The following is a 27,854-nucleotide window of genomic DNA, read 5'->3' as shown; positions in this document are numbered from 1 at the left end:
GAAAAAACAAAATGTTTTTACCAAACTATGCAAGAAGCAAATCCAAAACAAGTGGAACCCACAAGAAAATCATCTGTTAAAAGTTAGATATTTTTGTCAAGAGTAACCTTTTATTTAGCTTAAAACATTTTTCACAATATAGATACTTCATTAAATACTTTTTATAATTGCATTTTTATTAGATAGTTTCAGAGGAGGGGAAAAGAGATGAGTATTCAGTTAATATAAAAACCACACACATCAACTTCAAACACGAGACTAAATTATGTAACGACAGGATTTCTGAATACTCTACATGTCCTATGTATATTCTCCATTCCTCCAAACAGAGTTCTCCCCTCACCCTGCATCAAGAAAAAATGTGTGGAGGTAAGGGACAGGTAAGGATCACTACCAAGTAAAATTTGGGGTAATTAAGATTTTCTGTAATTAAACAAATCACATCGTAATTTGATTATACTATCTAGAATAAATATGTCTCAGAAAAATCCTCATTAAGAATTCAAGCCTGAATGCTATCTTCTAACATCTTTCAGTTTCCCAAATACTATGCACCAGTGGACTACATTCCATGTTGTGATTTTATTCCATTGAGTAAGACTTAATAAATGGAAATTGTTTACAGTTATTCAGCTATATTAGTAATGAGTGTCTCATACTTTCTGTTTGTTTTTTATTGTTTAGGATGGTTTTCAGCAGAGAAGCAATCCAAAAACTACTTGCTAGTAAATGCCAGTGTTACAGCAATGATGCTCCAGATGATATGGTCCTTGGAATGTGTTTCAGTGGTTTAGGAATCCCCATAACACACTGTCCACTTTTCCATCAGGTGAGAGACACATTTTTACAATTATTGAAAACTGATATTTATTTAACTTATTCATTTAAAGTGCACACAACTCCTTAAAATCCCTGTCCCAGTAGCAGACATTCCCACTACAACCTCCCGCTGTTCACCCCTTCCACCCAGAGAAAGTCTTAGAAAACAGATAAAGTAGATTTTAAAAAATGTAAAGTGTGGGCAAATACCCATTTTAATAGTGCTACAGAGATGTCTCAGTCCCCCTCCCCTGGCAATGACAAATGACTAAATTTAGTTGCTTAGGCACCTAGTGGGATTTTCAAAAACGATGAAGTGCCTAAGTCTGATTGGAAGTGCTTTTGAAAATACTGTATGGGGGGAGGGATAGCTCAGTGGTTTGAGCATTGGCCTGCTAAACCTAGGGTTGTGAGTTCAGTCCTTGAGGGGGCCATTTAGGGATCTGGGGCAAAAATCTGTCTGGGAATTGGTCCTGCTTTGAGCAGGGGGTTGGACTAGATGACCTCCTGAGGTCCCTTCCAACCCTGATATTCTATGATTCTATTCTGTGTCTATCTTCCTCATTAGGCACTTAAATACCTTTAAAAATCTGGCCCTTAAATACTGCAATGATTGTCCTATAGAAAAAACCCAGATACATGAATATTTACACACTCTAACAGTACTCTCATCCTGTCTATATTTGCTACGGGAAAGTCTTAAAAGTTGAGGAAGTAGAGTGTCGAAAATTGTTTCCATTAGCAGAGAACTGTAAAAACCAGCAGGCACAAGAGCAAGCAGAAGTAAAAGGGGCGCGGGGGAGGGCTACGTGGTATGGGGGTAGGAGGAGAGATGCTGTTTAAAAGGATCCAAATTGTACATATTTTGGAAATGTTTTTGAGGAGAGAGTACCCAAGACTCCCATCTGGTTCAGAGATTTAAAACCTCTAGAAAATTTAATTCCTTGTTTTGTCATTGGTGTACCTAACCATTTTTTCTAGTTTATTTAATTTATAAAATTGAGCAAAATTGAAATCCATCCTCATTTGTTACATTATTTCATATCACCTTTAGTTTATAAACCTATTCAGATATTCTTATGACTTCCAGAAGGCTAATATAAAAAAAAATCCAAAGTTCACAATGCTTTTAAGACCGCTTGCCTCCTGTACATTTTGTCAACTTTCCTAACAGATCAATTAATGTTTTTGATTCCTTGTAGATTGGTGATGTGACTTTTTGCCAGGAAATTCATCTTTTTAGATTAATGCATACCAATAAAAAAATTGGTAATAATAACTTTTTCCATCGTCAGACATTTGATTCCTGAAGATATAGCAAGCAAAATATTAATTATCATTTTTTATTTCCTAAAATTAATTGCTACCTGTACTATATTTTTTAAATAAGGTGTAAATATATCTTTAATGATATAGGATCAGATCATGTCTTATTCTGTAAGGAGGCATAAAGTGCTCTTTTCCTTCTTAGTGCAAGTGTGCTGTACCATGTGGGTACTCAATAAGTGATTGCTGCACATGTGGGTAATCAGTCTCCACAGAGCTGCAGCATCCTTATCTTACACAGATGGGTGAAGGAGCAGGGGAGCCTTGTCTCTGCCCCTCAGTGTTCCCAGCAGTCTAGTTATGCCAGGGCATGGGGAATATATGCTGCAACAAGTATAGATAGACTGACCCATCACAGTTTACTTCCTCACAGGAGTAGCAGGGAGGAGGAGCAGCAATAGACTGTGACTCCTTGAGTGACAATCTCCCTCTTGGGTTCCTGCCTGCAACAACTCTGCCCTTTACTCTGGGACAGATTGCAAACTGATGATCAGGCTAATCATGAATTCAAATTCACTGTCATATTTTTTACGTGAGCACTAGCCAGAAAATTATAAAATAATTTGATCCCTGTGTTCTCTTCCATACGCAAAATGTTTTTAATAGCATTAAAAATAGCATACTACACATGGAAAATTAATAAATATAAAGTTTAAACCAGTCTGTTAAGACATGCCTTTATACATTTATTTAGCAGCTACTCGCAAATGTAGTATGTAGAAAGTGCTGCAAAAAAAATTATACAGCACACTATAAGAGAAATATCAGAGAGGTAGTCGTGTTAATCTGTATCACAAAAACAATGAGGAGTCTGGTGGCACCGAAAGCTTATGCCCAAATAAATCTGTTAGTCTTTAAGGTGCCACCAGACTCCTCGTTATTTTTGTAAGAGAAATATGATTGTTAATGTACCATGTCAAGACTGTGATGAAACATGAAGTACATCTTTGATTAAGGGTCTTAAATATAGTAATGGAAGTAACACATAGGAGCGAAAAGAGATAATGGAGTCACTGATGTGACATGAGAAGATAGTTTTTATTCTAAAACTACTTTTGATACTTCCCACTGAACTGAAATAGTTCCTTTCAGCCTGACATTTCTCACACTTTCTTAGGTCACAGCCTTGTTTTTTTAGCAAGAAGTTTTGAGGTAAGTTACCAGCTGTCGCAACCCTGGTCAAGTTTCCCCTGCTGGACACACACCAGGCTGCTGTGTTAGACCCACATGCTTGGCTCTTATGCTCTTAAACTCCCCTTGGTCCCTAGATAGGCTTCAGGCACCACCTCTGGCTTAGCATTTGGGCACTGTAAAAATATCTAACTAGTACGGTTGGTGATAATTGTATATAGTAATTGAGTCCACAGAGCATGAAATAAAGGATCAAATAGAGAAAGTACAATCAGGAGAGTAGTATATAAGATCTATGATGATATACAGTCATATATTTTAAGTCAGAGTTATCTAAAGTAATCTGAAATATAAAGAATGTTGTAATTAATACAGATGCAGTTAAAGCAAATTTGTTCCTTATCAAGGCAGCAGAGGGTTTATATAAATTTCAAAGTAAACAAACTACTGAAAGAGGGTTTTTTGCCAGGCTCAAGTGAGAGTAGTTCAGTAATTATCTATGTCAAAATAAATTTCTTAAGGTCATCAAATCCATAGATATTCTCCAATGTTGAGATTTTCAAAGTGCCTCAGGGTATTAGACACCCTCTTGGTTCTTCAGTGGTTATTTTGTTTTTTAAATAAGCATTTCAGTAACTTATAAAATATCAAAGAAGAAAATCCCAAGAACAGGATCATGTTAATGTCAAATTGTATTACCTGATTATATGGAAGGAATGTACAAAGTACAGCATGAAAGCACTATGGAGCATTCATTAATACATCCATCAGTAATGGAAAGCATACAGTAACTTGTAAATCAATTTTTAGCTTAGCTTCCTTAATATGCTGATCTCCTTTTTTCTTATGTTTGTTACTGTAGAAAAAGAAACTTTTTTACATTACTTATTTATTTATCAGCAAGACACTAAAGTGTTGAGAGAGAATAAAATCTTATTTTGAGAGTTTATATACATTTTTACTGAAATCCTCTTTAGTAGAAATCTAACTGCAAAGGACAAATTAAAATATTTTAATGGGAACAACTGCAAACGAAACCTGTTTGTTTTACATAAGTGCTTTGCTCATATTCCATTGAATTGTTGTAGGGAAAAATCATAGAACCATAGAAGATTAGGGTTGGAAGAGACTTCGGGAGGTCTAGTCCAATCCCCTGCTCAAAGCAGGACCAACCCAACTAAATCGTCCCAGCCAGGGCTTTGTCAAACCAGGTCTTAAAAACCTCTAAGGATGGAGATTCCACCACCTCCCTAGGTAACCCATTCCAGTGCTTCACCACCCTCCAAGTGAAATAGTGTTTCCTAATATCCAAACTAGACCTCCCCCACTGCAATTTGAGACCATTGCTCCTTGTTCTGTCATCTGCCACCACTGAGAACAGCCGAGCTCCATCCTCTTTGGAATCCCCTTCAGGTAGTTGAAGGCTGCTGTCAAATCCCCCCTCACTCTTCTCTTCTGCAAACTAAATAACCCCAGTTCCCTCAGCTTCTCCTCGCAAGTCATGTGTCCCAGCCCCCTAATCGTTTTCATTGCCCTCCACTGGACTCTCTCCAATTTGTCCACATCCTTTCTGTAGTGGGGGGCCCAAAACTGGACACAATACTCCAGATGTGGCCTCACCAGTGCCGAATAGAGGGGAATAATCACTTCCCTCGATCTGCTGGCAGTGCTCCTACTAATGCAGCCCAATATGCCATTAGCCTTCTTGGCAACAAGGGCACACTGCTGACTCATATCCAGCTTCTCATCCACTGTAATCCCCAGGTCCTTTTCTGCAGAACTGCTGCTTAGACAGTTGGTTCCCAGCCTGTAGCGGTGCATGTGATTCTTCCATCCTAAGTGCAGGACTCTGCACTTGTCCTTGTTGAACCTCATCAGATTTTTTTTGACCCAATATTCCAATTGTTCTAGGTCACTCTGGACTCTATCCCTACCCTCCAGCGTATCTACGTCTCCCCCAAAAGCTTTTTTAAACAAACAAAAGTGAATATTTCTGTTGCATTGAGAAGTCAGACACACATGGGTTGATTTTGATTCTGTCTTCTTCAGTGTAGCTAACAAAGGGTAACAATGTGAAGATATCTGGCAAAGGAGTAATATCTCCTGGGATCAATTATCTTTTTCGTCATAAGAGCCTCATATTTTCACCATTACTCTGTATTGTGGTAGGGTCTTGGACTTCTTATCCTGCCACGTTGACAATTCTGGCATCCAACATTTAGAACTGGAGCAAAGAGAATGACCCTAAACTTAGGTTACTCTTTGTAGAATCCAAGCAGTGCATAAAATAGGGACATATTATAAAATGTTTCCTCCCCAATTTTAAAACAAGTTTCTGTGATTTGGCTCAAAATTACTTACCCTAATAGCATTCCCTTCTTTGATCCTATATACATATATGCCAATGTTCAAACAAACACTATGTGCACTTATTTCAGTGCAGGATTATGTTGTGTGTGTTGGTTTTAAAAAATTAAAATATTTTTCTTTAAATTTTACTAGATTTTTTTGTGAACGTTAGAGGCCCAAAGGTATGCAATGTCCTTTTTTACACAAAGAAACACAATGTGATCCTGCACTGAAATAAGCGCGCACAGTGTTTTGGTCTATATATTGGCATATATGTAAGGGATCATGTGAGGGATTGCTATTATGGTAAATAATTTTGAGCCAGATCACAGAAATTTGTGACTAGGTTGGGTGTCGAGACAAGAATGAGTGATATCAACATATGCCATGCAAACTGTCCCTTATGGTAAACATACCACACAGCCATAGCCGATAGCTATAACCTAGGGGCGGGCAAACTTTTTGGCCTCCCCAAACAGCCAGGCATGGCCCGGCCCCTGCCCCCTATCCGACCCCCCCCTGCTTCTTGCCCCCTGATGGCCCCCAAGGACCCCTGCCCCATCCTGCCCTGTCCCCTGACCACCCCTGGACCCCTTGCCCCTGACTGCCCCCCGCCTCCTTATCCATCCCCTCCTCTCATTCCTGACTGCCCCCCTCCCCGGGACTGCTGCCCCGTCCAACCACCCATTCTCCTTGACTGCCCCCAGAACCCCTGCCAACTGACTTCCCCTGCCGCCCCATCCAACCCCCCATCTCCTTCCTGACTGCCCCCCCCCGGGACTCCTACCCCCATTCAACCCCCCTTGTTCCCTGCCCTCTGACCGCCCCGACCCTATCCACACCCCCGCCCCCTGACCACCACCCCAACCTCCTCTGCCCTCTATCCAACCCCCCTTGCTACCTGCCCCCTTACCACGCTGCCTGGAGCACTGGTGGCTGGCGGCACTACAGCTACGCCACCCAGAGCACCAGGACAAGCAGCTGCGCTGCCTGGCTGGAGCCAGCCACGCCACCGTGCAGCACAGAGCACCGGGTCGGGCAGCGCAGCTGCAGAGCTGTAGCCTGGCAAGAGCTTGCAGCCCTGCCGCCTAGAGCATTGTGCCGGCGGTACAGTGAGGTGAGGCTGCGGGGGAGGAGAAACAGCAGGGGAGGGGCCGGGGGCTAGCCTCCCAGGCCAGGAGCTCAGGGGCCAGGCAGGAGGGTCCCGCAGGCCGGATGTGGCCCGCGGGCCGTAGTTTGCCCACCTCTGCTATAACCAATAAATCTTGCAAGTTGTTCCACGCAGGCAGACCCCTGTGCCCATAGATGGCCTTGTTGAACAAAAATGTAGACAAAAAAACCCAAAAACCCAGAAAAAAACAATTTACAAGATCACAAAATAATAACCAAACAAAATAAAGAAAAAACACAGCACTTTTCAGCTGATGTGATCACATAGTGATGTTGGAGGCAAGATTGACTTTCAAAAAATGTTAAATTATAGTAAATACTGAAAAACCTATATTAAAAGAAAGCTATTTTGCACTTCAGTGCAAAATCAAACACTAAAAATTAGGAAATGCCAGATTTATGGTTGCCCATATAACCTTAATCCTATCTTTTTGTGCATTCATGCTATGCACTAAAGCCCTGATCCTGTACAGAAAATAAATGGGTGCAAGATAAAGCCTTGGATGAGATGGGAGTCCTGTTAAAAAATTGTATGCAATAATGTAATTAAACACCATACCATAATGCATATTTGCAAGGGAGAAGATTTGAGATTACATAGGCAACCACAAATGTGGCATTTCTTTACTCTAAAGTATTTGACTTTACAACCTTTGCAACTTTTTCTTAACATTTTTAATGTAATTTCCTAGGTTTTTCTTAAAAGGAAAAATGTGAAAATTATATTATGTGCAACTGTAATAACACCCCCATACAGACACAAAATCATGCATCAGTAGTAGCATTTGAACCCTGACCCTTCTGCCTGCAGCACAGACTTCAATCATTTGACAGGAAAAACTGTGATCCTAAAGAAGAATACGCTTTAGGGGGTTGTTGGGGAGAGCTCAGACTGGCTTCCCCTTTCCTCCAAGGAAGGACCTGAGGGAGCTCTTGCTATGTGGTGCCTCCAGAGTGGGGATGTGGGTTGCTGGGGACAGAGCCTGGCTCAGCTTTCCTCTTGCTGCCCCACATCCAGCAGCTGCTCCTGCAGCTCCAAAGCATTTAAAAATCAGTATTGCAGCAGTTGTAGCATAGGGTTACCATTCGTCCGGATTTACCCGGACATGTCCTCCTTTTTGTGCTAAAAATAGCGTCCGGGGGGAATTTGTAAATCACTCAAAATGTCCGGGATTTCCCCCCTCCCCGGCAGAGCAGAGCGAGCGGCTGGGAGGGCTGCAGGAAAGTCACGGGCTGGACTCCGGAGCAGCTGTAGAGGAGCTCCTCCTCCCCTCCCTCCCTCCCTGCATTCTGAGCTGGCAGCTCCTCCTCCCCTGCAGCCCAGTGTCCCGGTCCGGCAGCACTGTGCAGGGCCAGGGACCGGGTTGTGTGTTGTGCTGGGGAGCGCAGCCACATGTCCGGCTCGCACAGAGCCCAACACCCTGTTCTGAGCAGCAGAGTAAGGGGGCCAGGGGGCAGGAGAAGGGGCAGGGAGGTTCTGGAGGGGGCAGTCAAGAAACGGGGGGGGGGTCGGGAGTTCAGGGGGGGGCTTTTTGGGGGGAGTGGAGAAAGTTTTGGGCAGTCAGGGTACAGGTAGGGGGTAGGGTCCTGGGGGGCAGTTGGGGGGGGGTCTTAGGAGGGGGCAGTTAGGGGACAAGGAACAGGGAGTCTTAGGTAGGGGGTGGGGTTCTGGAGGGCAGTTAGGAGCAGGGGTCCCAGGAGGGGCAGTCAGGGGACAAGGAGTGGGGGGCTGGGAGTTCTGGGGGGGAGCTGTCAGGGGGCAGGAGTGGGGAGAGGGATCGGAGCAGTCAGGGGACAGGGAGCAGAGGGGTTTAGATGGGTTGGGAGTTCTGGGGGGGGCTGTCAGGGGGTGGGGAGTGGTTGGATGGGGCGTGGGAGTCCCAGGGGTCTGTCTGGGGGTGGGGGTGTGGATAAGGGTTGGGGCAGTCAGGGGACAAGAGGCAGGGAGGCTTAGATAGGGGGTGGAGTCCTGGGGGGCAGTTAGGGGCAGGGGTCCCAAGAGGGGGCAGTCAGGGGACAAGGAACGGGGGGAGGGTTGGGGGTTCTGGGGGGGCGGGAAGTGGGAGGGGCTAGGGCGGGGCTCCTCCCGTCCTCGTTTTTGCTTGCTGAAATATGGTAACCCTATTGTAGCGGCACTTCAGAATGCTTGTGTTTAGTTATTATTTTGGCAGTCTCAAAAATTTTCTGAGGAAATGCAAGTGAGATAAGGGAAATGACAATTTTCAAAAATCTATATCTCAGCAAAATTTAAATGGAATTTCAAAGGACAAAGAAAAGACACTTCTCTAGCCCCAGGTCTTTCCTCCTGCCCCAGTTCAAAGGTGTGCTGCATCAACATAAAAGCTTCTCAAAAAAGAGTTGTAAGAATCTTTTGTGGTGGAATGTGTTATGCAATGTGTATGTGTGTGTGTGTGTATATATATAGAGAGAGAGAGAGCGCAATTAGCTTCTAGCAACCCCTAAAATAAAGCTATAAAAAGTTAATGCTTCTTTTTGGGATTATCTGGGATAAAAAGGTCTGGAGTTGCGTTGTGAATAAAGAAAACAAATGGTGAAAAAAATCCAGGCCAAGTACTTTTTCTAAGTTTTATTTGTTTTTGGTGTGCCTGGCCAGTTAAGATTATCCCTCATTTCCATATCATTCATATTCCCAACTTGGCAAAGACTGTGAAATCAGCTAGTCATTAAATCATTTCAATGTAATAATTTCTAAACTGGCAAGTCCCTTCAAAACAAACTGACTATGAGTTTATTCTACATTAATTTAAAATTTTGCAGCTTGTTTCAACATGAAAAATGTAATTGAAAACATAATACAAACATTTGTGAAAATATTCTAGCTGTTTCCCTCTATTACTACTTTTACATGTTATAACGAGGGCTGTTGATTAATCGGTTAACTCATGCGATTAACTCAAAAAATTAATCTCACGTTTTAATCACACAGTTAAACAATAGAATACCAATTGAAATTTATTAAATATTTTTGGATATTTTTCTACATTTTCAAATATATTGATTTCAATTACAACACAGAATACAAAGTGTACAGTGTTCACTTTATATTATTTTTTATTACAAATATTTGCACTGTAAAAATGACAAACAAAAGAAATAGTATTTTTGAATTCACCTCATACAAGTACTGGAGTGCAGTCTCTTTATTGTGAAAGTGCAGTTTACAAATATATATATATTTTTGTTACATAACTGCATCCCAAAACAATATAAAACTTTAGAGCCTATAAGTCCACTCAGTCCTACTTCTTGTTCAGCCAATCGCTCAGACAAACAAGTTTGTTTACATTTACAGGAGATAATGCTGCCCACTTCTTATTTACAGTGTCACCTGAAAGTGAGAAAAGGCAATTTTGGAGCCGGCATTGCCAAGGTATTTACGTGCCAGATATGCTAAACATTCATATACCCCTTCATGATTCAGCCACCATTCCAGAGGACATGCTTCCATGCTGATGACACTTGTTAAAAAAATAATGTGTTAATTAAATGTGACTGAACTCCTTGGGGGAGAATTGTATGTCTCCTGCTCTGTTTTATCCATATTCTGCCATATATTTCATGTTATAGCTGTCTCGAATGATGACCCAGCACATGTTGTTCGTTTTAAGTACACTTTCACCGCAGATTTGACAAAACGCAAAGAAGGCACCAATGTGAGATTTTTAAAGATAGCTAAAGCACTCGACCCAAGGTTTAAGAATCTGAAGTGCCTTCCAAAATCTGAGAGGGACAGGGTGTGGAGCATGCTCTCAGAAGTCTTAAAAGAGCAGTACTCTGGAATGATGGTTGAAGCATGAAGGGACATATGAATCTTTAGCACATCTGGCACGTAAATATATTCTGATGCTGGCTACAACAGTGCCACATGAACACCTGTTCTCACTTTCAGGTGACATTGTAAACAAGAAGCGGGCAGCAGTATCTCCTGCAAATGTAAAGAAACTTGTTTGAGTGATTGGCTGAACAGGCAGTAGGACTCAGTGGATTCATAGGCTCTAAAGTTTTCCATACTTTTATTTTTGAATGTAGTTATTTTTTATACATAATTCTAAATTTGTAAGTTCAACTTTCATGGTAAAGAGATTGCGCTACCATACTTGTATTAGGTGAATTGAAAAATAGTATTTCTTTTGTTTTTACAATGCAAATATTTGTAATAAAAATAAATATAAAGTGAGCACTGTACACTTTGTATAGTGTTGTAATTGAAATCAATATACTTGAAAATGTAGAAAACGTCTAAAAATATTTAAATAAATGGTATTCTATTAACAGTGCGATTAATTTTTTTAATCACTTGACAACCCTAGTTATAACCTTGTCTAGCTGAGTAGTAGGACTCAAACACCATGATGATTGCCATCCTTAAAAGTCAGATACATTAATATAAATTAATGCAAGCCAGTCAGTTTAATAGGACTATGTAAAAATGACTGCAATAATTATGGAATCTTTTACAGTAATACTATATTACTGATGTCAAAACATTCGAGATGAGAGGTCTATTGAGTGATGATTCTTTATCCAAAATTCACTTTACTGTTCTAAAACAGCATTTTTTAAACCAGTGATAATTAGTATTTTTGTTTTATCTTCCCATCTTAGGCAAGACCAATGGACTATCCAAAGGACTACCTTGCTCACCAAATTCCAATATCATTTCACAAGCATTGGAACGTTGATCCAGTCAAGGTGTATTTCACATGGCTGGCACCAAAGATGGAAGATTCATTTACTGAAAAGAAACAGAGACATATAAGGGAAGATTTATAATATATAAAATATTTTAAATCTCAATAAGGTACTGCAGATTAGTGAGAGGCTGTACTGTAGTTTTGGTGTTGTGTTGTACTACTTGTCTGCCATATTGCATAGAACACTGAATGTTTCAATCCAGTACGTGTTACACTTGTTAGAAAAGGAAAAGGGAACCAGCTTGATTTTGTGTGTGTGTGTGTGGTTTGAGGATTTGTCAGAAATACCTTGAATTTTGAATCTTGTGACCATTGTATTTAACATTTTAAATGTCGTATACAGTATTTTTGTATGTTCCCTTTTGGAATTCTCTGTGAAACACCAGCAATTCACATTTCTCTTTTCCTCACTGTCTAGTAGTGGCCTAAGTTCCATATTTAGGGGCCTAATTCTAAAAGATACTGAATACCTACACTTCCCAATGACTTCAGAAGAACTTCTGGGTTCTTGAAATCAGTCAGAATCAGTCCTTAGGTAATGAAAGGGTAGGGAGATGTGTATTTTAATGAACAGTGGTCTGGAAAGAAAACGTCATGTACTGTACTTTGTATTGTTTCCAAATAGAGATGTTGCAGATGCATGGGATAGATGACTCCTTTTTGAGTTTGAACTACTATTTCACCTTTAAACATGTTAGCTTTTGTAGGAAATATCACCCTAGGAAATCCAAAGAAAGGTCTGGGATTCTTAAATTGACTACAAGATGTTGCCATGGTTCATTAAAAAACCTAGGTGACTGTTTCTATCTTTGGCAAATATAAATGTTTGTCTCTTAAGGAATTTTGAAAATCTAATGTTTAGATATTTATAATGTGCACATCACCATAGTATCTAAGTGCCAAGCTAAAAATTAGTTTGTAACATCCATAATTTATATCATCTACAGCAGGGATTGGCAACCTTTGGCCCGCGGCCCGCCAGGGTAAGCACCCTGGCGGGCTGGGCGGTTTGTGTACCTGCTGCGTCCGCAGGTTCGGCCGATCGCGGCTCCCACTGGCCGCGGTTTGCCGTCCCAGGCCAATGGGGGCTGCGAGAAGCGGCACGGGTCAAAGGATGTGCTGGCTGCCGTTTCCCGCACCCCCATTGGCCTGGGACGGCGAACCGCGGCCAGTGGGAGCAGCGATCGGCCAAACCTGCGGATGCGGCAGGTAAACAAACCGGCCCAGCCCGCCAGGGTACTTACCCTGGCGAGCCGTGTGCCAAAGGTTGCCGATCCCTGATCTACAATATACCTAATAAAAATATATAACTAAGTAATATAATGGGTATAATATTAACATGTATAGAGTGCTGCATATTTGACTTTTTTGTTTGTTTTCTATGTATAATTCAGTTTTGTAAAAATATTTGTATAAAATCTGGCTTTAGTATGTTCTAAACTAATTTGTATACAGTAAAGGATTTTTTCCTTTTAAGACAACAGCATATCGTGTGTATATCCTGTTATCTAACTTTGCTTGCTATGTTGTAACCAAATGCAGGGTTTTAAAGCCATATTACCGAAATTGTTTATTTGTACATGTTTTAAAATATTTTCTGTAGTTCAGCACTTGTTTCAGTTCTAGAGTAATGCAATACTTACTCCAAGTCTAAATGGGGAAGTAATTTGGTAATCACTGAGAAGTATGCACATTTTTGTGAATGTAGCTTGTGGATTTTTAAGCATTTGAATAGTGATCACATTCATAGTGGTTTAAAATAATGTTGAAATAGGTGTAACCAACATAATGTAACTTTTTCTTACCAATATCAGTGCCTTGAACAGTAGACATTTTCTACTGATACCAGAGCTACATTCTTTGGTACTGTGGACGTATAGTTAATTAGGTTTACTGTTTAGAACTGCGCGAGCCTAAAACTGAATAAAAACATACTTGTTTAAATTTTTGAGTGCATTGTTCCCATCCTTCTTCAAAGACCAAATACACTTTGGAATGTTTAAACTCATTTATCCAGTACTCCTTGTGGTAAATACATCATAGGATATTATAAAGTTAACGAAACAGAGGTCAGTAGCACCAAAAGAAAGAATTCAAACAGTGTTATTCTTTCTGGTTCCTGACCTCTTTCTCCAGTCCACACTGGTTGGCTGTGTCTCTTTCTGTGCAAATGGTAAAGGCAGATTACAAACTCTGTTCAGTGCCTTGCAAAATGGATTCCTGGTCCACAGCTGGGGCTCCTAGGTGCTAATGCAAAACTGATAATATACAATATCACCAGACGGGTCTGAGGGCACTATGATTTAACCATCCAAAAACACCCTAAAACCACATCTATCAAAATAAGACACTCCAATGCGCACACTCCTCCTGAGGAGAAGGTGAGAGAACAAACACTTGACAAATCTTAGTTACATTGTTTAATGCACTACTGGAAGGCACTCAGATACCACGGTGATGAGCATGGTATAGGAACATGAACAGAATAGAATAGCTTGCCAGCCAGAACTCCCCTCCAGAACTGCAAACAAAGCAGCTTTTTAAAGTCCCTGCCTTATCTTGCCATTACCCTAGCTCAGGGATTGGCAACCTTTGGCACACGGCCCGCCAGGATAAGCCCCCTGGCGGGCCGGGCTGGTTTGTTTACCTGCCATGTCCGCAGGTTCCAGGCCAATGGGGGCTGTGGGAAGCGGCAGCCAGCACATCCCTCAGCCCGCGCCGCTTCCCGCAGCCCCCATTTGCCTGGAGCAGCAAACCGCAGCCAGTGGGAGCTGCAATCGGCCGAACTTGCAGACGCGGCAGGTAAACAAACCGGCCCGGCCTGCCAGGGGGCTTATCCTGGCGGGCCGCATGCCAAAGGTTGCCTATCCCTGCCCTAGCTTTTACTGCAAGTCTTTGGGATGGCTAAGAGTATTGTGGAGGTTGGAATTGGTGGAGACTTCTGATGCAGTCCTGAACCTTCAGGTCCTAAGATCAAAGAGCTAGAAAAGTCAGAGCAAGCAAAGTTAGCATACGTATGTTTGGGACCTTTCACCTAGATAGATGGTGATGAACTAAAGCATACAGTCCATATATGGCTGTGAGCTGTAACATAACATAGGTTGGCATAGGGGGCTTCCTAAGTTCATGCCCTTTTAAACTTAACAGGTACGCCACAACCGAAATAAACAGTTAGGACAGAAATAACAAATGCGATATCTAACCACAAAAGGACCGTGGTAACGAACTGACATATTTGATAAGTTGAGATCACTGATATACTAACCTATAGAAAAAAAGACTCTCCAACATTAGTGAGGTGAGGAAATACAAATAAGGAATAGGGGAAAAATTCCCTACTGAATATGCATCAAACATAACGGCATCAGTGTAACGTATTATAAAAGTGGCATTGCAGCCCAGGGGCAGTAGGAGAAGATGTAGTCCTTGGGAGGTGCCAGAGTGACGGCCACTGGTGATGGTGATGAGGAAGATAATGGTTAACACTTCAGGTTGTTCTACAAGAGATGGTGAGAGTATATGGATGTGCAGATGTACATTCTGTAGTCTATCTACCTTAATGAGTTGGGATGTTTGTGATTGTGCTAAATGTATTAATAAATTATATTTGTAAATATAAGAGAGTTCCCATACTGTGCGTGTTGCAACTGTGCACCTCAGGGTTCCCAACTATATAATAATTTAAATTAGGGCTGTTGATTAATCTCAGTTAACTCACGCAATTAACTCAAAAAAAGTTATCACAATGAATCGCACTGTTAAACAATAGAATACCAATTGAAATTTATTAAACATTTATGGATGGTTTTTCTACATTTTCAAATATGTCAATTTCAGTTACAATACAGAATACAAAGTATACGGTGCTCACTTTATATTATTTTTCATTACAAATATTTGCACTGTAAAAATGATAAACAAAAGAAATAATATTTTTCAATTCACCTCGTACATATACTGTAGTGAAATCTCTTTATCATGAAAATGCAACTTAAAAATGTAGGTATTTTTGTTACATAACTGCACTCAAAAACAAAACAATGTAAAACTTTAGAGCCTACCAGTCTACTCAGTCCTACTTCTTGTTCAGCCAATCGCTAAGACAAACAAGTTTGTTTACATTTACAGTAGATAATGCTGCCCACTTCTTATTTACAGTGTCCCCTGAAAGTGAGAACAGGCGTTCATATGGCACTGTTGTAGCTGGCATCGCAAGATATTTATGTGCCAGATGCGATAAAGATTCATATGCCTCTTCATGCTTCAGCCACTATTCCAAGCTGATGACACTCGTTAAAAAAATAATGCGTTAATTAAATTTGTGACTGAACTCCTTGGGGGAGAATTGTATGTCGCCTGCTCTGTTTTACCCGAATTCTGCCATATATTTCATGTTATAGCAGTCTCGGATGATGACCCAGCACATGTTGTTCATTTGAAGAACACTTTCACTGCAAAATTGACAAAATGTAAAGAAGGTACCAATGTGAAATTTCTAAAGATAGCTATAGCACTCGACCCAAGATTTAAGAATCTGGAGTGTCTTCCAAAATCTGAGAGGGACGAGGTATGGAGCATGCTTTTGGGAGTCTTAAAAGAGCAACACTCTGATTCAGAAACTACAGAACCCGAACCACCAAAAAAAGAAAATCAACCTTCTGCTGGTGGCATCTGACTTAGATGATGAAAATGAACGTGTCGGTCCGCACTGCTTCGGATCGTTATTGAGTAGAACCCGTCATCAGCATGGACACGTCCTCTGGAATGGTGGTTGAAGCATCAAGGGACACATGAATCTTTAGTGCGTCTGGCATGTAAATATTATGCGATGCTGGTGTAACGGTTTGCCCCCCCTTTGAGATGCCACCTGATGTACCGGGATACCACTGAGCCCGCCTGTTCTGCCAGGCAGGGCAACCTTTTTACCTGTCTTGCTGAGCCAGGTTATTAAGCCTCCTCCAACACACACACAGGCAGGGCCACACCCAACTGCAGAATGATACAGACACTGAGATCATCTCTGGGAAGACTCAGTTTAAGGGACTTGCCCCAGCACTCAGGTGTCCACCTCCCTTGGAGTGCAGAACAAAGGTATATTATGAAATCTGCCTCTTCCCTCAATGTGGAGGAAGATATGCACAGCCTCTTATGCCTCTCCCCAAATTATGAATTGCACCAACAGGGTTATATTATAAACAAGAAATATGTTTATTAACTACAAAAGGTGAATTTTAAGTGGTTAAAGAGATTAGGGGGCTGGAGCACTTGTGCGGAGAGGCTGAGGGAACTGGGACTGTTTAGTCTGCAGAAGAGAAGAATGAGGCGGAATTTGATAGCTACTTTCAACTACCTGAAAGGGGGTTCCAAAGAGGATGGATCTAGACTGCTCTTAGTGGTACCTGATGACAGAACAAGGAGTAATGGTCTCAAGTTGCATTGGGGGAGGTTTAGGTTGGATATTAGGAAAAACTTTTTCCCTGGAAGGGTGGTGAAGCACTGGAATGGGTTACCTAGGGAGGTGGTGGAATCTCCTTCCTTAGAGGTTTTTAAGGTCAGGCTTGATAAAGCCCTGGCTGGAATGCTTTAGTTGGGGATTGGTCCTGCTTTGAGCAGGGGGTTGGACTAGATGACCTCCTGAGGTCCCTTCCAACCCTGATATTCTATGATAACAGACAGAATAAAGCATATTACTAAGTAAATAAAACAAAACACGCAAACTAAGCTTGTTTCACTAAATAAATTGGTTACAAATAGTAATTTCTCACCCTAGATATTGTTGCAGACAGATTACAGAAAGTCTTGAAAGGCAGCTGCACTAGTCTGCAGTTTGAGACCTCAGTATTATTACTCACAAGCTAGATGCCCTTCCAGCTTGGGCTCAACCCTTCTCCCCCCAGTTCAGTTCTTGCTTTCAGGTGTTTTTCAGTGTCCCTTTGGGTGGGGAGGCAGAAGAAAACCACAATGAGGTCACTCCCGTGTCTTATATAGCTCTTGTGTAAGGCAGAAACCCATTGTCTTCCAGTGGAAAAACACTGGTATTCCAAAAAGGCATACCAGGTGACTCGGACCCATGTCTCTGCAGGGCTGTGGCAGCCATTACTTGTAGGCTGTCACGAGTGTCCTCTGGAAGACTAAACTCTTTTGTAGCCCATTGTTTTTGCTAATAGACCATTAGCACTGTCTGGCTTTCTCATTGTTGTATCTAAAGGGCTAGTTGGGGATGACACCCAAAGTAACACTTTTGAAATACAGTTACATAGTCAATATTCCTAACTTCAGATACAGAAATGATGCATGCATACGAATTGGATACTCACACTCAGTAAATCATAACTTTTCCAATGATACCTTACAAGACCCATCTTGCGTAAAGTACATCTCAGTTATGTCATATCCATATCATAAGCATATTTCCATAAATAATATGGAGTGTAACGTCACAGCTGGCTACAACAGTGCCATGCAAACGCCTGTTCTCACTTTCAGCTGACATTGTAAAGAAGAAGTGGGCAGCATTATCTTCTGCAAATGTAAACAAACTTGTTTGTCTCAGTGATTGGCTGAACAAGAAGTGGGACTCATTGGACTCGTAGGCTCTAAGTTTTACATTGTTTTATTTTTGAGTGCAGGTCTTTTTTGTACATAATTCTACATTTGTAAGTTCAACTTTAATGATAAAGAGATTGCACTATAGTACTTATATTAGGTGAATTGAAAAGTACTATTTCTTTTGTTTTTTTACAATGCAAATATTTAGAACATAACATAAGAACGGCCATACTGGGTCAGACCAAAGGTCCATCTAGCCCAGTATCCTGTCTTCCGACAGCGGCCAATGCCAGGTGCCCCAGAGGGAATGAAAAGAACAGGTAATCATCAAGTGATCCATTCCTTTTTGCCCATTCCCAGCTTCTGGCAAACAGAGGCTAGGGACACCATTCCCAGGGTGGCTCCAGGCACAAGTGCACAAAGCACATGCCTGGGGCGGCAAGCCGCAGGGGGCGGCATGCCGGTTGCCGTGACGGTGGCAGTCAGGCTGCCTTCGGCGGCATGCCTGTGGGAAGTCGGCAGGTCCTGCGGCTTCGGCGGCAATTCGGCGGCGGGTATGCTGAATCCGCGTTACCAGCGGACCTCCCGCAGGTGTGCCGCCGAAGGCTGCCTGACTGCCATGCTTGGGGCGGAAAAATACATAGAGCCACCCCTGACCATCCTGGCTAATAGTCATTGATGGACCTATCCTCCATGAATTTATCTAGTTCTTTTTTGAACCCTGTTATAGTCTTGGCCTTCACAGCATCCTCTGGCAAGGAGTTCCACAGATGAACTGTGTGTTGCATGAAAAAATACTTCTTTTTGTTTGTTTTAAACCTGCTGCCTATTAATTTCATTTGGTGACCCCTAGTTCTTGTGTTATGAGAGAGAGTAAATAACACTTCTTTATATACTTTCTCCACAACAGTCATGATTTTATAGACCTCAATCATATCCCCCCTTAGTCATCTCTCTTCCAAGCTGAAAAGTCCCAGTCTTATTAATCTCTCCTCATATGGCAGCCGTTCCATACCCCTAATAATTTTTGTTGCCATTTTCTGAACTTTTTCCAATTCCAATATATCTTTTTTGAGATGGGGCGACCACATCTGCATGCAGTATTCAAGATGTGGGCGTACCATGGATTTATATAGAGACAATATGATATTTTCTGTCTTATTATCCATCCCTTTCTTAATGATTCCCAACATCCTGTTCGCTTTTTTGACTGCTGCTGCACATTAAGTGGATGTTTTCAGAGAACTATCCACAATGGCTCCAAGATCTCTTTCTTGAGTGATAACAGATAATTTAGACCCATCATTTCATATGTATAGTTATGTTTTCCAACGTGCATTACTTTGCCTTTATCAACATTGAATGTCATCTGCTATTTTGTTGCCCAGTCACCCAGTTCTGAGAGTAACTCTTTGCAGTCTGCCTGGGACTTAACTATCTTGAGTAGTTTTGTATCACCTGCAAATTTTGCCACCTCACTGTTTACTCCTTTGTCCAGATCACTTATGAATATGTGGAATAGGACTGGGCCAGTACAGACTGCTGCGGGACACCACTATTTACGTCTCTCCATTCTGAAAACGGACCATTGTTTCCTATCCATAAGTTACCAATCCATAAGAGGACCTTCCTTCTTATCCCATGACAGCTTATTTGCTTAAGAGCCTTTGGTTAGGGACCTTGTCAAAGGCTTTCTGAAAATCTAGATACACTATATTCACTGGATCCCCCTTATCCACATGCTTGTTTACCCCTCTCAAAGAATTCTAGTAGATTGGTGAGGCATGATTTCCCTTTACAAAAACCATGTTGACTCTTCTCCAACAAATTATGTTCATCCATGTGTCTGATAATTTTGTTCTATGCTATAGTTTCAGCCAGTTTGCCCGGTACTGGAGTCTGGCTTACCAGCCTGTAATTGCCGGGGTCACCTCTGGAGCCCTTTTTAAAAATTTGCGTCACATTAGCTATCCTCTTGTCATTTGGTACAGATGCTGATTTAAATGATAGGTTACAGACGACAGTTAGTAGTCCTGCAATTTCACATTTGAGTTCCTTCAGAACTCTTGGGTGAATACCATCTGGTCCTGGTGACTTATTACTGTTTAGTTTATTAATTTATTCCAAACCTTCCTCTAATGACACCTCAATTTGGGACAATTCCTCAGATTTGTCACCTAAAAAGGATGGCTCTGGTTTGGGAATCTCCCTCACATCCTCAACCATGAAGACCGATGTAAAGAATTGATTTAGTTTCTCCACAATGGCCCTTTCGTCCTTGAGTGCTCCTTTAGCATCTCGATCGTCCAGTGGCCCCACTGGTTGTTTAGCAGGCTTCCTGCTTCTGATGTACTTTTAAAAAAAAAATTGCTATTACTTTTTGAGTCTTTGGCTAGCTCTTCTTCAAAATCTTTTTTGGTCTTTCTAATTCTATTTCTACACTTCATTTGCCAGAGTTTATGCTCCTTTCTATTTTCCTCACTAGGATTTAACTTCCACTTTTTAAAAGATGTCTTTTTGCTTCTCAGTGCTTCTTTTACTTTGTTGCTTAGCCCTGGTGGCTCTTTTTTGGTTCTCTTACTATGGTTTTTAATTTGGGGTATACATTTAAGTTGAGCCTCTATTATGGTGCCTTTAAAAGGTTTCCATGCAGCTTACAGGGATTTTACTTTTGGTGCTGTACCTTATTTCTGTTTAGCTAACCTCCTCATTTTTATGTAGCTCCTTTTTCTGAAATTAAATGCTACAGTGTTGGGCTGCTGTGGTGTTTTCCCTGCCACAGGGATGTTAACTTTAATTATATTACGGTCATGATTACCAAGGGGTCCAGCTATATTCACCTCTTGGACCAGATCCTGTTCTCCACCTAGGACTAAATCAAGAATTGTCTCGCATCTTGTGGGTTCCAGGACTAACTGCTCCAAGAATCAGCAGCTGTTTCTTGCACTTCCATCATGTTGGGGTTACTAGGCCTGCCTGAGAGTTCTTCCATGTTTAAACTCTGTCCTTCCATGTTTAACTCTGATCGACCTTAACAGCCAAGGACAGGTATTGGAATGTGTAAATAGCTAGTTAGCAATTACCTTGCTCATTTCAGGTACCAAACAATAATGATGAGGTTTGCATGTTTCTAGCTGAGGAAGGGGTAATAAACTAAGGGTAAACAGGACCAAATAACTGTTTAGAGAGAAGTTACTAACAAACTAGATTTATAGCCCTAGAATGATTTAGTTACTTAAATGTATAAACATGCCTTTGGTAGAGAGGGGAGGGGGAGTGGGGGGGGGTGGTAAAGAGGGGGAGGGGGGGGCTTAGTTGTAAAATGTATAAAGAAGAGAGAAACTGTTTTTGCTGGTGTGCTCGATTTGAGACTTGCCTGTCTCCTTGCACCACTTTGAGATCTCAAATAAACTTTGATTGTTTCTCCACCCCGGTATGTTTATTGGCGTGAAGCACTCCGGGCACCGAACCTCACTGTTGCTATCCTCGGGCCCCTGTGCCGGCAACAGTCTTGGCGTCCCTGGGTGGGCTCGAGGCTGAAATTTAGCCTTGCCCGGATCCCTCCTGGTGGCCGACGGATTACGGCGACGACCGACGCCCAGCGCGCACCGGTGACTTCATCGGGGGCCTCGGCGGAGACGTGATTTGGTCGACCCCGGAGGGCACAACGGTGCAACGCGCTTGATTAGTGGAGAAACAGCTGTGGGCGACGGTGCAGAACCGGACCCTTGGATAAGGTAGGAACAGTCCAGTGGGGACTTTACCTGTTTCGACCTGGGGACGCCCAGTGTCTCCCTAGAGTATGGGGCAGGGACAGAGTACTGCAGGCAGGGCAAGGTGTACACCCTTAGAATGCATTCTGGTGAACTGGAAAGTGTTTGGATCGGATCCGTTGGTTAAAAGTAAATTAAAAAGATTCTGTACAGTAGACTGGCCTCAATATCAGCTAGAGGACCAGGAAAGGTGGCCACCGGAGATATCACTTAATTATAATACGATCCTTCAATTGCTTTTGTTTTGTCAGCGTACGGGTAAATGGAATGAACATATGTATGTACAGTTGTTTATGTTGTTAAGAGATAGATCAGATCTTTTGCAAAAGTGTAATTTGACTCCGACAGGTTCGGTAGTAAATGTTAGTTCTCAGAACCCTCCCCCGGTTGTAATGGCAGAGTCGGTGTCCCCTTCGGCTCCAACACCCCCACTGTATAAAGATAGGGTGCCTCAGGTCCCAGAGATTGCCCCCTCGGTGGGATTCTATCCATTGATTACTGAGACTCGGATAGCCCGTACTGGGACAGACAATCGCCCAGCCACTACAATTCAGGTTTATACCCATGTGCCTTTTAACCCAGTGGACCTAGCAGCTTTTAAGGCACAGGCAGGGGAATTCTCTACGAATCCAAGCAAGTTTATCTCGGTCTTTGAAGGGTGTCTGGCTAGCCATAAGCCTGACTGGGATGACTGTAACGTCCTTATGCGGACCCTGCTGTCTGAGGTGGAGCGTAATCAGGTTGTGTCTAAGGCACGAGAGGAGGCACAGCTTAGACATGAGGCAAACGCAGCAAACGTTCCTGTTGCTGCAGTTCAGGTCCCTACAGCAGACCCCAGGTGGAATCCCAACGTGCCGGCAGATCTCACCTGTCTCACTGTATACAAGGAGCTCCTATTACATGGTCTCCGACACTCAGCTGTCCGACATAACAATTGGGCTAAGCCGTATGAGCTAGTACAGGAGCCAAAAGAGAGTCCGGTTGCTTTTCTGCAGCGTATTCGGGATACCATCAGGCAAACTACTAATGCAAACCCTGATGATCAGGCTACTGAGGCAATTATGAAGGGTATCTTTACCAGCCGTGCTGCCCCTGATATTAAAAGGAAACTGCAGAAAAAGGAGGATTTGATGGGCATGACAATGGCACAGATTTTGGAAACTGCAAACAGGGCTTACAGCCTTAGGGAGGGAGAAAAGGAAAAGAGGCAAGTGAAAATGATGGCTGCAGCAGTACAGGCTGGTGGCAGGGGAAGATTTCAGGAAGGTGGAAGGGGCCGGGGAATGAGAGGACGTGGACGTGGGTGCCCTGGCTCACAGGAAAGGCGTCTGGGTCGCAACCAGTGTGCCATATGCCGAAAGGAGGGACATTGGAAAAATGAGTGCCCCGAAAGGGAAGCTACCCCTATGATGGCAGCGGAGGATCAAGAATAGGGGTGTCAGGGGAGACGGACTATCCTGCCCCCGGAACCCCGAGTAAAAATGCGGGTGGGAGATTCAGACATAGACTTTTTAATAGACTCTGGAGCTGCACGAACTGCTGTAAACCAACCCCTGCAGCTGCCTGTGGCAGATTCCCTCACTGTGGTGGGAGCCACAGGGAAAGGAACTAAGTGCCCAGTATATGCCCCAGCGGAATGTGCTTTGGGAAACAGAACTCTATCTCACAGACTGGTTTACCTCCCCGATTGTCCGACGCCTCTACTGGGACGGGATCTGCTTTGTCGCTTAGGTGCCACCCTGCATTTCACTCAAGATGAAATAAGCCTCACCTTACCCCCAGAGAATGCCTGGATAATGACACTTGCAATTGAGCCCTCAGCCATGCAAGCCCCAGAGTGGAGTCAGTGGGAGAAGCGGGTTTTTCCTCTGGTATGGGCATCAGGGATCCCAGGAAAGGCAGCCCATCATACTCCTATTACTGTTCAGCTCTTGCCAGGAAAAGGTCCAGTGCGAATTAAGCAGTATCCGATCAAAAGGGAAGCCAGAGAGGGATTGCAGGAAACTATATACCAGTTCCTAAAGTGTGGGGTACTTCGAGAATGCCAGTCAGCTTGGAACACTCCTATCTTGCCTGTGCAAAAGCCCAATGGCACATACCGGCTGGTCCAGGACCTGAGAGCAGTTAATGAGCGGGTTAAGACTCTACACCCCCTTGTTCCAAATCCGTATACACTGTTGGCCTCGATAGGGGGGCAGTACACCCATTTTTCAGTCCTGGATTTAAAGGATGCTTTCTTCACGATTCCGGTTGACCTCCAGTCTCAGGAGATTTTCTCCGTCGAATGGGAGGACAAAAGGAGGGTTAGGAAGCAGCTTTGCTGGACAGTGTTGGCTCAGGGATTTAAAAATTCCCCCACCCTTTTCAGCCAGGCCCTGGCTAGAGACTTGGAGGAGTGGGACAATGAGGACAAAGTCCTCCTCTTGCAATATGTGGATGACTTGTTAATTGCTGCAGTTGGTCTAACCTCTTGCCTTAAAGCCACTGTGAGCCTCCTGAACTTCGTTGGACTCCGAGGATATCGAGTAGCACAGAGTAAGGCTCAGATTGCTCCCCCAGTGGATGGACTCTGACAACGGAACACACTTCACATCTCAAGTTGTTCAGAAGATATCGGATGCCCTACAGATCCCCTGGAAGCTTCACACGCCATGGCGACCGCAGGCCAGTGGGGTAGTGGAGCGTACAAATCAGACACTTAAGTGGCACCTCTCAAAGGTTTGCCAAGAGGCTTCCCTTAAGTGGCCTGATGCTTTGCCCCTTGTTCTGCTCCGCATTCGCGCTCTCCCTAAGGGCAGGTTAGGGCTCAGTCCCTTCGAGATTATGTTTGGAAGGGCATGGCCTATGAATGGTACACCGGTTCTGGCAGGGGAGTGGGAAATGGGGTGTGGCTTCTTATCTCAGTATATGTGCTCTCTGTCTGCTGTTCTCTGTTCTCTCCACAGGTATACCAAAGATTTGCAACCTCTCCCGCTGGATGCCCCGATCCACTCCTTGCAGCCAGGCGATTCTGTACTCGTCCGGACCTGGAAGGACGAGCCTCTCCAAGAGAAGTGGAAGGGACCCTACACCGTCCTGCTGATCTCCCATACAGCAGCAAAGGTTGAGGGACACAAAAACTGGATTCATCACTCTCGTCTGAAAGCAGTGCCTGCTCCTGAACGGTGGACCGTCCAGCCTGCAGAGAAGACTGCCAGCGACGATTTGGGACTTAAGCTGTTATTCAGACGACAATAGTGTCTGCTGGGAATGCCCTGTGATCTCTTTGGACAGTCACAGCGCACTCCCCACGAGACCTCTGAGCGTTGGTTGTGTTTGTTTTCACAGGACCGGCCTAATCTGGTGGCCTGGTCCCTTTTGTTTTTAATCTGCTTGCTATTGGTAATTGTTATTTTGTGGGTATTTGGGGAATTGTGATTGTTAGGTCCTAGGATCACCTGCCTAATATGAGTTCAGATCCAGGTTCTGCCATAGTGGTGCTCTTTGCCATAGGGACACTCCTCTTTTTAACTCCCGTTTCCCCCCCAAGCACATGCGGGATGGAAAGGAATCCCTACTAACTTAGAGACAAACACATATGAGTCCCTGAAGGTTCGCTTTGCCCAAGAGTTTAACCTCTCCAACTGCTGGGTATGCTCCCAAATCCCACACCATGCTGCAGGGTTACCCTGGAGGGTGGTTCCCCAGAATTGGTCAGATATCTGTTAGGGATGGTTCAGTAGGGGGAAAAATGCCTCAGGTACCCCCTTGTCACAGAACTGTACCATTGAGTCCCAGTATGCATTAAGGGACGACCCCTGGAAGCCGCAGGCCAACTCAACATATATCCCTTCCCCTATTAGGTTACGGCCAGTAGCCCCTGGGTTGGTGTGCTATCGACAGTTTAAGTCCAGCAATCACACCTGTTTTGCTGGGAATAGCACCTGTCAGTATTATTTATCCCCTGACAGTGATGCTTCCATCCCTGTCTATGTTCATGGCAAGTCCGACTCTACTGCCCGGTTCGGATCGTTTAATGACGGACAAGTAAATAGGTGGAGTAGCGGTTACAATGGCTTGGTAGGGAATGGCCACTCCTTTTATATTTGCGGTGCCTCTGCCTATAAGTGGCTACCGCATCAGTGGTATGGAAGTTGTTATCTAGGATATCTTGCCCCTCCCCTTCGTGTCCTCCCTAAACTGCCCCCTGGCCGCGCCAGGCAGCATAGATCTTTGTATGCCACCCCAGAGCCCATTACAGAAGGAGACAGATTGGGTATGATCTTCCTCCCATCCTATGGGGTAGGACGACTGGCTCAATTTTATCGTAGGCTCTCTGTGTTTCTCACCAAGTATGCCAATGAGACCTTGGCCATAGAGAAAAGCCTTAACTCAGAGCTTTACCAGCTCCGGTTGCTGTCCCTGCAAAATAGACAGGCCTTAGATTATGTTTTAGCCTCCCAGGGCGGGGTGTATGTCCTTATTGGGAGTGAATGTTGTACTTATGTCCCAGAAAACTCACAGGACATTAACAAGCACGTCCTGTCAGCCGAACAGGCTTTGGATCAGTGGAAGGCTCAGGAAAAGGAACCCACAGTTTTTGATTCCCTTTGGAGTTGGTTGCCCAACCTGGGAGGACTGGGTAATAGCCTTGTGCATCTCCTCCTTACAGGTGTAGTACTGTGCCTGGTCACCCTCCTCCTAATTGCTTGTTTTAAATTGCTCCTCCGTAAGCTGTGTGCCCCCCGTTCCCCAGAAATCCCAGCATTCTCTCTCATTGAGAACCCCAGCTCCATGGCACTCAATCGTATCTTGTCTACAGAATATGAGAAAACTCAGCCAAAAGCTTGTTGAGTATTCTCAAAGGAGGGAACTGTTGGGGTTACTAGGCCTGCCTGAGAGTTCTTCCATGTTTAAACTCTGTCCTTCCATGTTTAACTCTGATCGACCTTAACAGCCAAGGACAGGTATTGGAATGTGTAAATAGCTAGTTAGCAATTACCTTGCTCATTTCAGGTACCAAACAATAATGATGAGGTTTGCATGTTTCTAGCTGAGGAAGGGGTAATAAACTAAGGGTAAACAGGACCAAATAACTGTTTAGAGTAGGGTTACCATATTCTGTGCCTCCAAATGGAGGACACTCCACGGCCCCCGGCCCCGCCCCCAGCCCCGCCCACCCCCCGCCCCAACCCCACCCCCTCCCCAAAGTCTCCGCCCCCTCCCCTGCTTCCCGCGAACATTTAATTCGCGGGAAGCCTGAGCAGGTAAGGGGGATGTGGGGGGGAGGAGGCGCGGCCCAGGCTGGCCCCCTGGCGGCTCCAGCCTGGGTCGGCTCGGGCCCTGGGGTGCCGGCCCCGGCCCCCGGCCGACCACCCCCGGCCCGCCCAGCACTGCCGGCCCCCGGTGCACCCCCCAGCTCCCCGGCTCCCCGCGGGCCCGGCTCCCCGCCGGCCCGGCTGACCGGGCTCCCCGCGGGCCCGGCTCCCCGCGGGCTCGGCTCCCCGGCTGACCGGCTCCCCGCGGGCCCGGCTGACCGCCGGCCCGGCTGACCGGCTCCCCGCCGGCCCGGCTCCCCGCCGGCCCAGCTGACCGGCTCCCCGCGGGCCCGGCTCCCCGCCAGCCCGGCTGACCGGCTCCCCGCCGGCCCGGCTCCCCGCCGGCCCGGCTGACCGGCTCCCCGCGGGCCCGGCTCCCCGCGGGCCCGGCTCCCCGCCGACCCGGCTGATCGGCTCCCCGCCGGCCCGGCTGACCGGCTCCCCGCGGGCCCAGCTCCCCGCCGGCCCGGCTGACCGGCTCCCCGCCGGCCCGGCTCCCCGCCGGCCCGGCTGCCCAGCTGACCGGCTCCCGGCCCGGCACCGCGCCCCCGGCTCTCCCTCCGGCCCCGCGCCCGGCCCGGCACTGTGACCCTGGTTCCCGGCCCGGCACCATGCCCCCGGCCCTGCACCGCCGGCCCGGCCGAGCACCACCGAGCCCTCCCGATTTTCCCGGACATGCCCGGCTTTTGGGGATTTCCCCCCGGACGGGGATTTGAGCCCCCAAA

The 27,854-nt window shown here is 44.6% G+C and overlaps 1 protein-coding gene across 3 annotated transcripts in view; it reads left to right on the top strand.

The window, feature by feature from the left end:
• Positions 1 to 13,458, top strand: part of B3GLCT (beta 3-glucosyltransferase) — a 134,949-nt gene extending 121,491 nt beyond the window's left edge. For 2 of the 3 annotated variants that reach the window (XM_054015349.1, XM_054015348.1), the window contains exons 14-16: positions 330 to 380; positions 685 to 829; positions 11,422 to 13,458. In XM_054015349.1, the coding sequence (XP_053871324.1) occupies positions 330 to 380; positions 685 to 829; positions 11,422 to 11,589 (364 nt within the window). In that variant the 3' untranslated portion in view covers positions 11,590 to 13,458. The remainder of the gene's footprint in view (positions 1 to 329; positions 381 to 684; positions 830 to 11,421) is intronic. The other variant, XM_054015350.1, reaches the window with a different exon arrangement.
• Positions 13,459 to 27,854: the final 14,396 nt, after the last annotated feature.

Source organism: Malaclemys terrapin, chromosome 1 (genome assembly GCF_027887155.1).
Source record: "Malaclemys terrapin pileata isolate rMalTer1 chromosome 1, rMalTer1.hap1, whole genome shotgun sequence".
Taxonomy (NCBI): domain Eukaryota; kingdom Metazoa; phylum Chordata; order Testudines; family Emydidae; genus Malaclemys; species Malaclemys terrapin.
The sequence above is the reverse complement of the archived record's forward strand: the minus strand, read 5'-3'. Positions and strand labels throughout refer to the sequence as shown.